This window comes from Octopus sinensis, linkage group LG6 (genome assembly GCF_006345805.1).
Source record: "Octopus sinensis linkage group LG6, ASM634580v1, whole genome shotgun sequence".
NCBI classification, from domain to species: domain Eukaryota; kingdom Metazoa; phylum Mollusca; class Cephalopoda; order Octopoda; family Octopodidae; genus Octopus; species Octopus sinensis.
This window is the reverse complement of record NC_043002.1, coordinates 7,588,248-7,603,247: the sequence shown is the minus strand read 5'-3', so window position 1 is coordinate 7,603,247 and position 15,000 is coordinate 7,588,248. Positions and strand designations below refer to the sequence as shown.

Below are 15,000 nucleotides of genomic sequence, written 5' to 3'. Positions count from 1 at the left end.
TGTGTGTGTGTGTGTTGTGTGAATAAGGTGTGATAGCAGTGTAATCCAGCCGGTGTACCACTTCACCAGACGTGGAAGTCCCACGGAAATTTTGTCTGTATAGTACCGTACATATTACATATTCATACAAATTGGTTTTCGGTTAAATTGATTCCAGTACTTTTCCGGCACATTATTTTCTTCACCATGAAATGATTATAGGCAAAGTTGACTTCGGTAGGATTTCAAGTCAGCCTGTAAAGAGACAGGAGAAATAAATTAATGCATTTTGTCCGACGCATTAACGATTCAGCCAATCTATCACACGGAAAGAAAAAAATGGTTAACTTTTGAAACTATCATCGTATTGCTAAGATCCGAGAGATCAGATATGTGTACAGAGCTTCTGTGCTATATGAGACACACATGAAGGCCTTAGATGAATTTCTCGGCAACTCAACGCAATACATTTGAAAGATTGGTGAGAATTTTATTTACCAAGTCCTTCACTTACACCTGGTACAGTTTGATGTGATGGTGATATAATTGATTATTGTTACCATCTTCAATCAAGAAAAACACATTCGGTAATCTAGGACAAGATATACGAAGTTGAGTCATTCATTATTTACTTTGCGCTTAAGCTGTGTTTTTTTTTTCTTTTAATGGTGGGAATATTTGTTGCACGCGGTGAACAAGATACAGTTTACTTTAGTCCTTTTTGCGCAAGTCTAAACTTAAAACATTAATCAAGTTATCGCCGTTAGAACATTAGCCATGTCAGCTCCAAAGAAGGATCCGTTTTCTTTGCACTGAAGGTGTATCAACGGCCGAAATCCAACGAAATATATATATATATTTCTTTACTACCCACAAGGAGCTAAACACAGAGAGGACAAACAAGGAAAGACAAACGGATTAAGTCGATTATATCGACCCTAGTGCGTAACTGGTACTTAATTTATCGACCCCGAAAGGATGAAAGGCAAAGTCGACCTCGGCGGAATTTGAACACAGAACGTAACGGTAGACGAAATACGGCTACGCATTTCGCCCGGCGTGCTAACGTTTCTGCCAGCTCGCCGCCTTCCCAACGAAATATATAAGTGCATGCAAGATAGTTAATGACACACCCTCGTGTAAATGAATGGGATGATCAAAACTAAAATGTTTTTGATGATAGGCCTACTCAGTTACTGTTCCTCTGTGGTTAAATAACTCAACTACAACAGCAACTGAAATTAATCTTATATCCAGTTTTCCATCTAATTTCACAGTTGCGAATCAAATCTGTCTTCGCGGAAAGTCGGTTAATTGCAGAGAAGTGGACGAAGATTTATTAGCTTAGGCATAAATTTTATGTAACATCTTTATTTCGTGAAATTCGACTGGAGGATCCTCTTTGGAAGACCTGTTACTCTTTCCTGGTGTTAAAATTAAACGTCGCTGGTTTCACATCACCATCTACTTTGCTCTTGGGTGCCATTAGTGGAGACCACTGTGTTGCAAGCATTCGGTTAAAGTCTCTAGTCTGAGAATAAATGGTTTTTCTATTCTTCCCTATATTCTTGGCGGTATTGAAAAGGAGGTAGTGGGGTCATCTTTTTTTTCTTTTTTTTTTTAAATAAGTCAGGAAGTTATTAAAAAAAGTTAATGAAACCTTATTAAATGTATAGGGCTTATGTAACTTGCAGCTATAGCTTGGCTTCTGTTAAAATAAACTATATATAGGGACAGGCATTAATACTGCAAGCCAAATAGGGAGCAGACACGTTTTATCATCGTCATGATGATGATGATGATGATGATGATAATAATAATAATCATCATCATCATCTATTATTATTATTATTACTACTACTACTACTACTACTACTACTACTACTACTACTACTACTGCTGCTGCTGCTGCTACTACTACTACTACTACTACTACTACTACTATACTACTACTACTACTATGCTGCTGCTGCTGCTGCTACTACTACTACTACTACTACTATTATTATTATTTAGTGAGAGAATTGCGCATGCCATCACAGTGACACTGAGGTACAAATTTACGAAGCCCAATATACCCAACACGACAGCACGTCTGATGAGAGTACACGAGGCACATGCATCACAACTATTTGTGCGCGACATGGTGAACTCATATCAAGATAAACAGCACATGACCTTGTAGTTGGGGCCCATTTAGAATTTTCTTCCGGCCGAGTAGCCCACCCCACTCAAAAGGATTTTCTATTTTACATTCTACTATATATGTGAATGTGTGTGTGTTCTCTTAAATAAACGAATGTCTATGTTATGTTGTATATATTAAAAACAAAATTAAAAAATCATTTAATAATACTGAGACATCATTTCTTTAATGGTTAACACAGAATCTTCGCAATAATAAATCTTAGAGCGAGTTATAAACAGTAGCTGCAACACATCGTGACGTATATTTATTATTGCTTGATTACACCTTTTCGATATCAGTGTCTTTACAATACTGGAAAAGAGATAAGTATTTGCGAAGGGAACCTACTTTTCATCGACAACTGTGATTGTCACACGCCGATGACAGGTCAATACCCAGAAACTCGAGTCCATGTGTATCATAAGTTGAAGACGGGAAGGATGGTTTCCCTTTGCAAATACTTATAGGGCACAGAAAGTGTGTCTAAAGCCAGCTGAAGGAGGTGTCCTCCTGGGGCTACAAGCTACTGTAGCATCCACCCTTAGGGGTTAGCCATATTTAAATGGCAAATATGCGTCACAGAATCTTCGAATGGAGGGAAAAAGACAAAAAATGGAAAGAAAAATACCAACGAAACTAGTAAGCAAACAGATGAAGCGAAGCCCATTTCTATGTATCCCGTACCTATATGAAAAACGAACCACACTGGCGCCAGGCGTTGACAATTATCTCCCCTTTGGTTTTTAGTTCTTTTTATTTGTGGTCTTATATAAAACATAGCACGAACGAAAACATCAATAATTACAATAAATATGAATTAGTGGAGAAAAATGTCATATTTTGGAGTTGATTAATTATATTTCGCTGATTATGTCATTTTTCATTTTTTTTATTCTTCTTCGTATTTTTGGTTATTTTTGATGTGTTTTGTTTTTATTATTTTTTACTTTCATTTCTTTCTTTTTTTTTGTCTTGTTTTAATTAATGTTTAAGCAACTCGAGAAAATACATTACCACTGAGCGTTAAATATGTTTCTTTTAATTTCAGAAAAGACTTTTGTGCGTGAGTCTATATATAAATATATATATTCTTTTAATCGACCGCTAATACGTAATGCTTTTGTTCGGCTGGTTCGCCGGTACGCTGCCGTACACTGCTCTGGGGACGACTCTCCCATACCTATTTCTTTACCACCCACAAGGGGCTAAACACAAAGAGGACAAACAAGAACAGACAAATGGATTAAGTCGATTATATCGACCCCAGTGCATAACTGGTACTTACTTAATCGACCCCGAAAGGATGAAAGGCAAAATCGACCTCGGTGGAATTTGAACTCAGAACGTAGCGGCAGACGAAATACCGCTAAGCATTTCGCCCGGCGTGCTAACCTTTCTGCCAGCTCACCGCCCTCGACTTTCCCATACCATTGGGTGTTAAAACACCTAAAAGTCATCGACAGGCGAGACAACTCGTCTCTAATCCCATTCAGAAGCAATGGATTCTGATATTTCGCCATTTATATGGCTTATCAGCATCATGTACTTGAATCGAACCGGGGTCAACCGAATCGCCTGTCTGTGGTTATATAAAGAACCACAATGCATACATAAGATTAAATTCCATTGCGAATTAAAAGCATCTCTACTGCTGAAAACATTATCGACCGTGCGTCGTCTCCAAAGCGCACCGACAAACAAGCAAATAATATAACTATTTCTTCTCTTTAGCCTTCCTGTTTTTCGTTAACATTAAGGAGGTCAATTCCCTCGACTTAGATCCAGCACCTTAGTTGTTGATATGAAACATCTCATTATTTTCCTTAGCTATAACTGAGCTAATTTCACCTCGGGATTCCATACATCGTATTTATAAAGGGAAAATTTTGTATGTATACTTAGAGTTGACACGTTGATGTAACCATATATATATTATATATATATATATATATATATATATATATATATATGGTTACATCAACGTGTCAACTCTAAGTATACATATATATATATTATATATACACATATATATATACATACATACATACATATATATATATATATAATATATATATATATATATATATATATATATATATATATATATATATATATATATATGTATATATATATATATATATAACGTGCTTCTTTGGAACAAATTTAAAAATTAGGATAAAATCTTAATAAGAAATCTTAACAAGAAATTATAAGGTAGTTAGCGTGAAAAACCTCATAAGAGAAACAATCTGTAAATTTTTTCACTTTGTTCCGAAGAAGCACGTTTCCTACCGAAATGCAGTTCGAAAAAGCCTGCCATTTACATAAATATATGAGGAGTGAACATTTTCATGTGATACGATGGAGGCGACGGTTGTCTGTCTGGTTCCGCCTGGTATGTTGGTTTTGTTCATTCATGATATATTTTGAATTCGTTTCACTGAAGAACAAGAGGCGTAGAGAATACGTTAATTGCGAAATCACAGGTGATCTGGAAGTAAATTCTGTTTTTAAATGTCTTGCTTCGAGAGCTGCATTCGGTACGATTCGTTTATTTTTTGTAGTTATGACTTTAAAATTCCCTCCTAGCGTGTGGCATTTATGTGTAATAATGCCCTCTATATGATATATATATATATATATATATATATATATCACTGATATTTTTTCCTATCTTGTCTGTAATAGATTTGTGACTATTCGGTGGTACAGAAGTATTTTTTTACTCCTATCATTGGCGATATAGGTACTCACGTAGTACCCTTGTGTATATATGTACATATTTAATATTGTATGTATATTTTATTAATTCGCCTGTACGGCTAATAATTCGCTTACCACTTGTGATTGTATTTTAATAATACCATCCCTATATATATATATATATATATATATATATATATAATGTTTCCTTAGTTATATATATATATTCAAATACATGCGTATAAGACGCTTTCTTTATCTGCATTGATTTGTGAATATACAATTGTATTGCATAAAGCGTAGCATGCATATTAGTGCAGACATGTAGACATAATCAATTCTATACTGAAATTACCATTACATGAAGAAGGCTGCGAAGGTGCCGTTATCCGAAGGATGGCAAGTGATTAAATAAATATATTCAGCTTCCGTACCTCCTGACTTTTTATGGTTTATAATATACTCATGAAATATTCTCATCGATTGGATCTCCTGGACTTCAACCGCAAGGAACTCTGCATTATTCTCCTTTGTTCTTTTCCTGTGTGTAGAGAACTAAGGAAACATTATCTAATGTGTCTTCTGAAACGGTAAAGCGTGATTAGAAAGAGATTTAGCAGGTATATCTATCACGTCAAGTGAGAGTGTAGAGTCCCTCTCAGTCGATTCGAGGAATGTAGAGACTGAATGAAGCCTCCAGAATTTGTGCTGTTATTTGGAGAAATCAGTGTGGGGGTTAGTCTTACGGCTAAGTCACTGTAAACATGCTGAAGCGTTGCAAAGTGATATGCTCCTGTGATATGCTATTTCCTTTGTGCTTTTTTTGAATTCTGGAAGTTCGATGGGTGAATGATTTGGTTGTTATTTCAACTAAGTCAATGACATTCCAACCATGGGCATCGTACCTTTCTTTACTCCTTTACTCTTTTACTATTTTACTTGTTTCAGTCATTTGACTGCGGTCATGCTGGAGCACCGCCTTTAGTCGAGGAAATCGACCGCCAGGACTTATTCTTTGTAAGCCTAGTACTTATTCTATCGGTCTCTTTTGCCGAACCGCTAAGTTAAGGGGGACGTAAACACACCAGCATCGGTTGTCAAGCGATGTTGGGGGGACAAACACAGACACACAAACACACACGCATATGTATACATATATACGACGGGCTTCTTTCAGTTTCCGTCTATCAAATCCACTCACAAGGCTTTGGTTGCCCCGAGGCTATAGTAGAAAACACTTGCCCAAGGTGCCACGCAGTGGGACTGAAGTACATTTCAGTTTTGTTTTACGGGTGCTATAATACTAATGGTTCTAGAATCCATGAGCAGAAAGCCGTTCCCTGTTGCCAAAAGAGTGCTGGTAATCAATCCAATCATTGCTCTCAGATATCCTTCTCATAATCTTTAACCAAGGCTTTGTTGACCAGCATCTGATCATTATACCCACATAACTTTTAAACTAAGGTTTTTTTTTTTTCCTGAAGCAATGTTGTTGCTTTAGTTGAGGTGAGTATATATTCGTTGCCATAAAACTGCTGCTGTGATCTTATATTGGAAAATATGTTACAGGTCTGTAATTTAGATCGCGTCATCAATTTTAAGAATTAAAATGTTTTTGTTCTCTTCCCAAAATATTTTTTGCCAGCAGGAATAGATATTTTAACCTGATGCTTGAAAGTTTTCGTCATTTTCGAGAGAGTTTCCTGTTGTTGCATTTTGTGGTATATGGACTACTTCATGCATTCTTCCTGCATTTTCCCAGCCACATAATTCCGGGTTCAGTCCTACTGCATGACATCTTGGCCGTCTGTCTTCTATTATAGCCCCGGGCTGACCAAAGCCTTGTCAGTGGTATACGAAAACAAAGAAGTCTCTCGTATATATATGTATGTATTTATGCATGTATGTATGTACGTATGTATGTATGTATAAATGAATGTATATATTTTTGTGTGAATGTGTCTTTGTATCTGTGTTTGTCCCCCACCATCGCTTGACAACCGATGTTGCTGTTTACACCCCCGTAACATTGCGGTTCGGCAAAAGAATAAGCCATGAGATCGAATTCTTCGACTAAATCTCTTTAAAGCGGTACCACAGCATGGCCGCAGTCATATGACAGAAAGAAGTGAAAGAATAAAAAATAAAAGAATCATACCAACTGCTCTCCATATTCTTCCTGTCGAATTCTCCTACTTTCTTACTATTATCACTGCATTGGTTCTCGTTTCCATCTTAATCTTAATAAAACAGTTTGGGATTTTAATTGAGCTGCTCGTTTTGTTCAATAAAGTGCTGTCACCTTTCATAATGGCGAGTTCTTTCTCATTTAGCATGGATCTCTTTCTTGTCTTAAGAGCTCTTTCATTTCAATGTCTTGTTTGTCATGTGATTCTGTAGAATTTGTCTTTTCTTTCATTTTCGTTTTCATTTCTGTCTTCGTAATCCGTCGTCAATTTCATTAAGAATTGGGATTCCGTTTCTTTGATTTTCACTTTCTCTCTCTTTTTTACTCTTTTACTTGTTTCAGTCATTTGACTGCGGCCATGCTGGAGCACCGCCTTTAGTCGAGCAACTAGACCCAAGGACTTATTCTTTGTAAGCCCAGTACTTATTCTATCGGTCTCTTTTGCCGAACCGCTAGGTGACGGGGACATAAACATACCAGCATCGGTTGTCAAGCTATGCTAGGGGGACAAACACAGACACACACACACACACACATATATATATATATACATATATACGACGAGCTTCTTTCAGTTTCCGTCTACCAAATCCACTCACAAGGCATTGGTCGGCCCGGGGCTATAGCAGAAGACACTTGCCCAAGGTGCCACGCAGTGGGACTGAACCCTGAACCATGTGGTTGGTTAGCAAGCTACTTACCACACAGCCACTCGTCTCTAATATTACTAATTCTTGTCGTTTCCTTGGGTTTAGAGGCTTTCCTTCGTGATTACCACAACTGCTTCATAGATTATTCGATTTATTCTCGCGGTATTGATGTTTGCATCAGTTTCTAGTGAGTCAAAGTTGGCACTATTTGCGTTCTTTTATTGTTAAGTTTTATCTTTGGAGAAGTCTTTCACTGGAACACGGTAAAGTCTTCGACTTGAATTCAGCGATTCACAATTTCCAGTTTTGAGCTTTCTACTGCCAGATTTTTTTCATATTTATGTTCTATTTTCGTTGGTGTAGTGATTTAGCTATTATTCGTCAATAATCTCTTGGTTTACTGCTCACTCATTTGTAGTATTTTGTTATTTGTTTTGTTTGTTTTACTACCACTGGACTTATCAATGCGTTATACGTTCCCGGTATTTATAAGTTTAACGTTTTAAATTTTGTTGCTAAATTTTTTCCGTTAATATTTTAAATAGGCGCTGTTCTTTTCAATATTCTATTATTATGTCAAGGCGGCGAGCTGGCGGAAACGTTAGCACGCCGGGCGAAATGCTCAGCAGTATTTCGTCTGCCGCTACGTTCTGAGTTCAAATTCCACCGAGGTCGACTTTGCCTTTCATCCTTTCGGGGTCGATAAATTAAGTACCAGTTGCAAACTGGGGTCTATGTAATCGACTAGCCCCTTCCCCCAAAATTTCGGACCTTGTGCCTAGAATTAAAAAAAAATTCTTTGTCTAATATCTTTTTGGTTTCAGTATGTTTCTTCTTAAACACGTTTGTCAATCTGGCTACAACTTACTTCTGTATTAGAATTATTTTCTCTCCGTGAGTTTGATGTTGTAGTTTGGAACGGGTGTAGAGGCTTGCTGTAAAACACAATCATGCTGTAAAATCGGTTTTCTTTCACTTTTAGCGTTATTATTTATTTGTGTGACGTCTGAAGTAACACTTGGTTAATTTCGATTAGTTACCTTTCACACAGGTATTTGTAAATTGTATATTTCATATCTTTTGTTCATCATATTCAAAATATTAGTTCCTCTTCAAAATTTCAGCAGAGTAGTACATTTTGTGTGTGTGTGTGTGTGTGTGTGTGTGTGTGTGTGTGTGTGTGTGTGTGTATGTGTGTGTGTGTATGTGTGCATATGTGTGTGTGTGTGTGTGTGTGTGTGTGCGTGCGTGCGTGTGTCTTTGTGTGCCAGTGTGTGTGTAGATGTTTAGTTGAAAATGTCAATTTTTGCTCTGACTTTACCCGTGGTGGCCAGTCATGTATTAGACATTAAAATCAGATAATTTAAATTCAAACAAAAATCATTGAACATTTTCATTTGTTAATGTTGGTTATCTTCATTGTCATTTTATTAATGCTTATGTGTAGTTTTAGAGAAACTATCCATTTTACTGTAGTCAGTATCGCTCATATAAGATTCGATTTAAACGTCTCTACTCTGCGCATCCAGATATGTAACCTTATGTCAATCCTAAAACAAAACAAAACATTATTACTATTTGAAATTAGCAGTCACTGGCGTCATTTTTTACGAACTCTGGAGTTTTTAAATAGTTGCTGTATGGGTCACTCCGAAAAGCTCTATCTACGACGATTTCATCTCAATCGAAGGAGAGGGGCTTTTTCCGTCCGGGTTGCGGATCCGTGGAATAAGCTACCGGACAAGATGGTGAAGATGCCGAAAACCGCTCGGTTCAAAGTCTCTCTTTACCAGAAATGGCCTGAACTCTTTGTATGACAACCCTCCCAATACATAACTCCCTGTCCCCCTACATGGCCTTGCTTTTGCTTTTTGAGCCAATAAAAATTGAATTGAAAAATAAATACTCGTCAAATTGGATGCGTGCTTTTGCGTCATGTTTCTTTGGACCCGTTATATTCACAAGTTATTAATCTATTTGAATGCTATGACGGATGAAGGGGGAAATAATGTAGTGATTGAAGAAGAGATGAGCTTCAGTGTTGTGGAATATATGAACAATAAGGTTGTTGAATAAATAAAATTGCTACAAAAAATTTATACCCTTCTGTAGTCACTCTATCATAATGACAACGATATCACACTCGGCAGTTAAGATGCTCATAGACACCTTCCATAGCCACCAGTTTCCTGTATCAGGAGCAGAAAGTGATCGGGTCTGTAAGGTGTCTTGATCGAAGTAGCGACTTTTCACTCCTACGCGAGTGGGCTTCTTTTATCTGTTCGTTTCTTTTTTGTGTATTTGAATTTACACATACATGCATATATTTAAACTATTGCGTTACGTTTTTGATCTACCTTGGCTGTGTGGTAAGTAGCTTGCTAACCAACCACATGGTTCCGGGTTCAGTCCCACTGCGTGGCATCTTGGGCAAGTGTCTTCTGCTATAGCCCCGGGCCGACCAATGCCTTGTAAGTGGATTTGGTAGACGGAAACTGAAAGAAGCCTGTCGTATATATGTATATATATGTAAGTGTATGTGTATATGTTTGTGTGTCTGTGTTGTCCCCCTAGCATTGCTTGGCAACCGATGCTGGTGTGTTTACGTCCCCGTCACTTAGCGGTTCGGCAAAAGAGACTGATAGAATAAGCACTGGGCTTACAAAGAATAAGTCCCGGGGTCGATTTGCTCGACTAAAGGCGGTGCTCCAGCATGGCCGCAGTCAAATGACTGAAACAAGTAAAAGAGTATAAAAGAGTAAAAGAGTATGTGTATATCTCCACATCTCCAGTAATTATCAAAATTTTTCTATGAATAGCTGGTCTCTTGCGGAAAATAAATGAAAAAAATCGTTATTAAGGCAGCTGTAAGTGCCATTGGTACATGCAGTATGACATAAAATGTGTGCAGTATCTAGCAGTGTTGTGGTTTCTGTGCATGTGTGTGTATGTCTGTGTGTGCGTTCATGTGTGTGTGTGTGTATGTGTGTGTTTCTGTGTGTGTGTGGTCCAATCGTATATCTTGTGAGATCACTGTCTATCTGGAAATTTCCTATTAAGATAAAAGCTTGGGCAGGTTTTGTACTTGAGGAAGGGGAAAACTTGAAGTTTCCCATACATGTAATTTTCCCATCCCTACCCCATTGACTGTTCTCAAAGTAAAACCAAGGACCGATACAACTTGGCGCCAGAGTCATCGCAGACGTTGCCAAAACAACAGAAGCCGGAACTCCAAAGCATTTCGTCCTACATTCTAACATCTCAGCAATTAGCTGCTTGCATTGGTATTTTATCGACTCCGAAAGCATGAAATGCAAAGTTGAACTCAGCATAAACGAAGTTCAGAGCGGAGAGAACCGGAACAAATAATGGAAGTCATTCGTCGTCGTGTACGTAAGCCCTTGGATATTAGCTATGCATTCGTCTACATACTTTTTCATCATTACCAAGGCATTTTTGATTATGGAGATTCTTTTTTCCCTTTTCAGTCCTCACATGCTGGCTATCCCCATTTCCAGATATTCATAGTTGGATAATTTTTCCATTTCTTTTAGATATACATTACTTTCACTTGGGTTGGCTACATCCATCGGTCGGAATACACTTTCTTTAATAATGTCCCTCAGCAATAATATCCGGTTGATTTTTTTTTATATCTCACTATGAATTGGCATGGCTAAGAGTATGGTAATTTTCTAATTTTCTGTGACATTTTCTGGTGCATGTTTCTATTATGTGTCATATGTCGCTATTTCATTATGTTGGTATAATTCCCATTTTATGAAAAATCTAACACTTGTCACTCTGTTTATATATTCTCATTTGTGGAGGCGCAATGGCCCAGTGGTTAGGGCTGCGGACTCGCGGTCATAGGATCGCGGTTTCGATTCCCAGACCGGGCGTTGTGAGTGTTTATTGAGCGAAAACACCTAAAAGCTCCACGAGGCTCCGGCAGGGGATGGTGGTGATCCCTGCTGTACTCTTTCACCACAACTTTCTCTCACTCTTACTTCCTGTTTCTGTTGTACCTGTATTTCAAGGGGCCGGCCTTGTCACTCTCTGTGTCACGCTGAATATCCCCGAGAACTACGTTAAGGGTATACGTGTCTGTGGAGTGCTCAGCCACTTACACGTTAATTTCACGAGCAGGCTGTTCCGTTGATTCGGTTCAACCGGAACCCTCATCGTCGTAACCGACGGAGTGCTAAGGCGTATATTCTCATTTAACTAAGACTGGGCAACCAGAAACAATATAATTAATTGTTTCTTCATAAAATCCATATATTTACACTGCTTCTGGTTATTCCTGTTTTATTATTGTTATTATTGTTACTGTAGTAGTAATAGTTATTGTTCTTGTTGTCATTGCTACTGTTGCTGTTGAGCGAAGCGGTCTTCGTCCTCTTAGGAGAAGTCCGAAACGTGGTCCTTTGCTATTCGTAAGACCCGCAGAAGAGAAAGCAGGTCAACCCCCGACACCGAGAGCATCGAGGGATGGATGAATGCGCATCCAGGCTAAGCGGTTGCGTAGGAAGTCGGGCACAAGAAACGGGAAGAAAGAGTGAGAGAAAGTTGGGGCCTAAAGAGTACAACAGGGGTCGCCACCACTTCCTGCCGGAGCCTCGTGGAGTATTAGGTGTTTTTCGCTCAATAAACACACACAATGCTCGGTCTGGGAATCGAAACCGCGATCCTCCGACCGCGAGTCCGCTGTCCTAACTACTGGGTCATTGCGCCTCCTGTTGTTGTCGTCGAGGCTGTTGTTGTTGCTACAGCTAACTTTCTTGTTACTCTTGTTCTTGATTTTGTTGCGTTTTGGTGTGAACAGACCTGTCTTTAGACTGCTCCGACAGAATTGGATCATTATGAAATTTAATTAGGTGAAATTCTTTCTTTTTTCAAATCGGAGACTTTAGAATGTACAGATATTTATTTCCGAATTCGTGTTTGTTTATGTTTGAGCTCAGTATAGCTTCCTGTTCTAACGAAGCGAGAAACGGCCCCAAAATATAACGTTGAACGAAGCAGCACTAAGTACAAACGAAAATTTGATATAATAAAAGGGAGGTATAGATTGAAAGCATAAACTGATACAGTCATCTCTGGAACAAATATATTTTGTAATATTTGGCGTAGGAGTGGCTGTGTGGGAAGTAGCTTGCTTATCAACCACATGGTTCCGGGTTCAGTCCCACTCTGTGGCACCTTGAGCTTCTACTATAACCTGGGGCCGACCAAAGCCTTGTGAGTGGATTTGGTAGACGGAAACTGAAAGAAGCCCGTCGTATATATGTATGAGTATATATATGTATATGTGTGTATATGTTTGTGTGTCTGTGTTTGTCCCCCCAACATCGCTTGACAACCGATGCTGGTGTGTTTACGTCCCCGTAATCTAGCGGTACAGCAAAAGAGACCGATAGAATAAGTACTAGGCTTACAAAGAATAAGTCCTGGGGGTCGATTTGCTCGACTAAAAAGGCGGTGCTCCATCATGGCCACAGTCAAATGACTGAAACAAGTAAAAGAGTAAAAGAGTAAAAGAGTAAAGGAGTATATTTTTATTTCGCCTTTCATCCTTTCGGGGTCGATAAATCACGTGCCATTTGCGTACTTGGGTCGATCTAGTCGACTGGGCCTCCTCGCCAAAAATTTCGGGCCTTGTGCCGAGAGTAGAAAAGAATATTTACACATTTTTGACAAATAACTATTTGCAATATTTATGCGCAATGCCTGATGGCTGCCTCAGTAGTAGGTGGAAGAGTTAATTACCCACCTCATGATAGGAGTTGTCTCGACAGTCTAATCAAACGGGCTCACAAATAATTTACGGAAAAGAACAAAGCAGAAATTAACGAGAATATGGACAAAAAGAATCTTAAGGATTCAGACAGAGCTTCAAACTTACGGATTTGCTTTTATACCAAAGAGAGAGGCACTTAAATAGACACACATAAGAGCCCTCTTTTGTATATGATTTTTGTAGCATTATGGGCCTTTGTGCCTAATATTGAAAACTACTACTACTACTACTACTACTACTACTACTACTACTACTACTACTACAGCTGCTGCTGCTACTACTACTACTACTACTACTACTACAGCTGCTGCTACTACTACTACTACTACTACTACTACTGCAGCTGGGCTGCTACTACTACTACAGCTACTACTACTACTACTACTACTACTACTACTACTACGACTATTACTACTACATTATTTTGTATTGTATATCCACAGTTCGGCCAAACCAACGGCCATCTTCTGCTGGCAGGATGCCTCAGATGTCTCCAAGTCATCCAAGTCAACAGCATCAACAACAAGCACCAACGATACCCGGAGCACCTCAGCAACATCCTGTACGGGCGCCACCTTCCGAGACAAATGAGAGTGAGTACCTGACCGATTGTGTTTATCTGATTTTTATCCATTTATGAATGTTGTAATACTTATAAATAACTCCAGTTTCAGATATATTTTCTTGTGTTGTTTATAGCCAGGAATCATGTCATTAACGCAGATATCATATACATATGTGTGTGGTGTGTGTGTGTGTGTGTGTGTGTGTGTGTGTGTGTGTGTGTGTGTGTGTGTTTGCAAGATTCCTGATGGGAAATCGTGTGTTGAAACATATTGTTATATTTGGGGATGGTCATTTGTCTATTATTTTTTTTTCGCTAAAAGGGATTAAACGGAACAGGAAGAGACACGTTGTATGGTGAGTCGCTGAAGAAGTCACAGGATATATGATGAAAGATTTCAGACAAAGGACGCTAAAATAAAAATAATATTTTTAACAATAACAATAACAAATGCCCTGATGCAGTACCAGGCAGTGGCTGTCATGGCTTCTGATCTTAACTGATTGGAAGTGTTATCATGTACATTGCTTTGTCTTGGTATAAAAGATGGGCTACAACAAATTTTGCTTGTCAGTTGTTTGACCTTAACCAGTTGAATATGTCCCTTAGTGGCTGACGATATATGCATCTCTGATCGAGGGCAGAAATACCGAGGGAACATCATATCTATGTGTTGAGAGGAATTCTTTGGGGTTTAAATAATTCACGTTTGCAAACATGAGTGTTTCGTTCAACATCCTTAGACGACCCTTATTCAGGAACCTTTTGAGCGGGATTGACTACTCGACCAGAAGTAAATTCTAACTGGACTCCATCTGCAAAGTAATGCTTTGTTTATTTTGGTATGAAATCACCATGTCGCGCACATATGGTTGTATATCTTCATGGCATGCACTGCTCTCTCACCCAATAATAAAAATAATA

General features: G+C 38.5%; 1 protein-coding gene across 5 annotated transcripts in view; it reads left to right on the top strand.

Moving 5' to 3' along the window:
• Positions 1-15,000, top strand: part of LOC115213424 (paired box protein Pax-5-like) — a 548,017-nt gene that overhangs the window by 128,551 nt on the left and 404,466 nt on the right. For 4 of the 5 annotated variants that reach the window (XM_036503614.1, XM_036503616.1, XM_036503615.1 and 1 more), the window contains exons 2-3: positions 3,216-3,230; positions 13,955-14,104. In XM_036503614.1, the coding sequence (XP_036359507.1) occupies positions 3,216-3,230; positions 13,955-14,104 (165 nt within the window). The remainder of the gene's footprint in view (positions 1-3,215; positions 3,231-13,954; positions 14,105-15,000) is intronic. The other variant, XM_036503613.1, reaches the window with a different exon arrangement.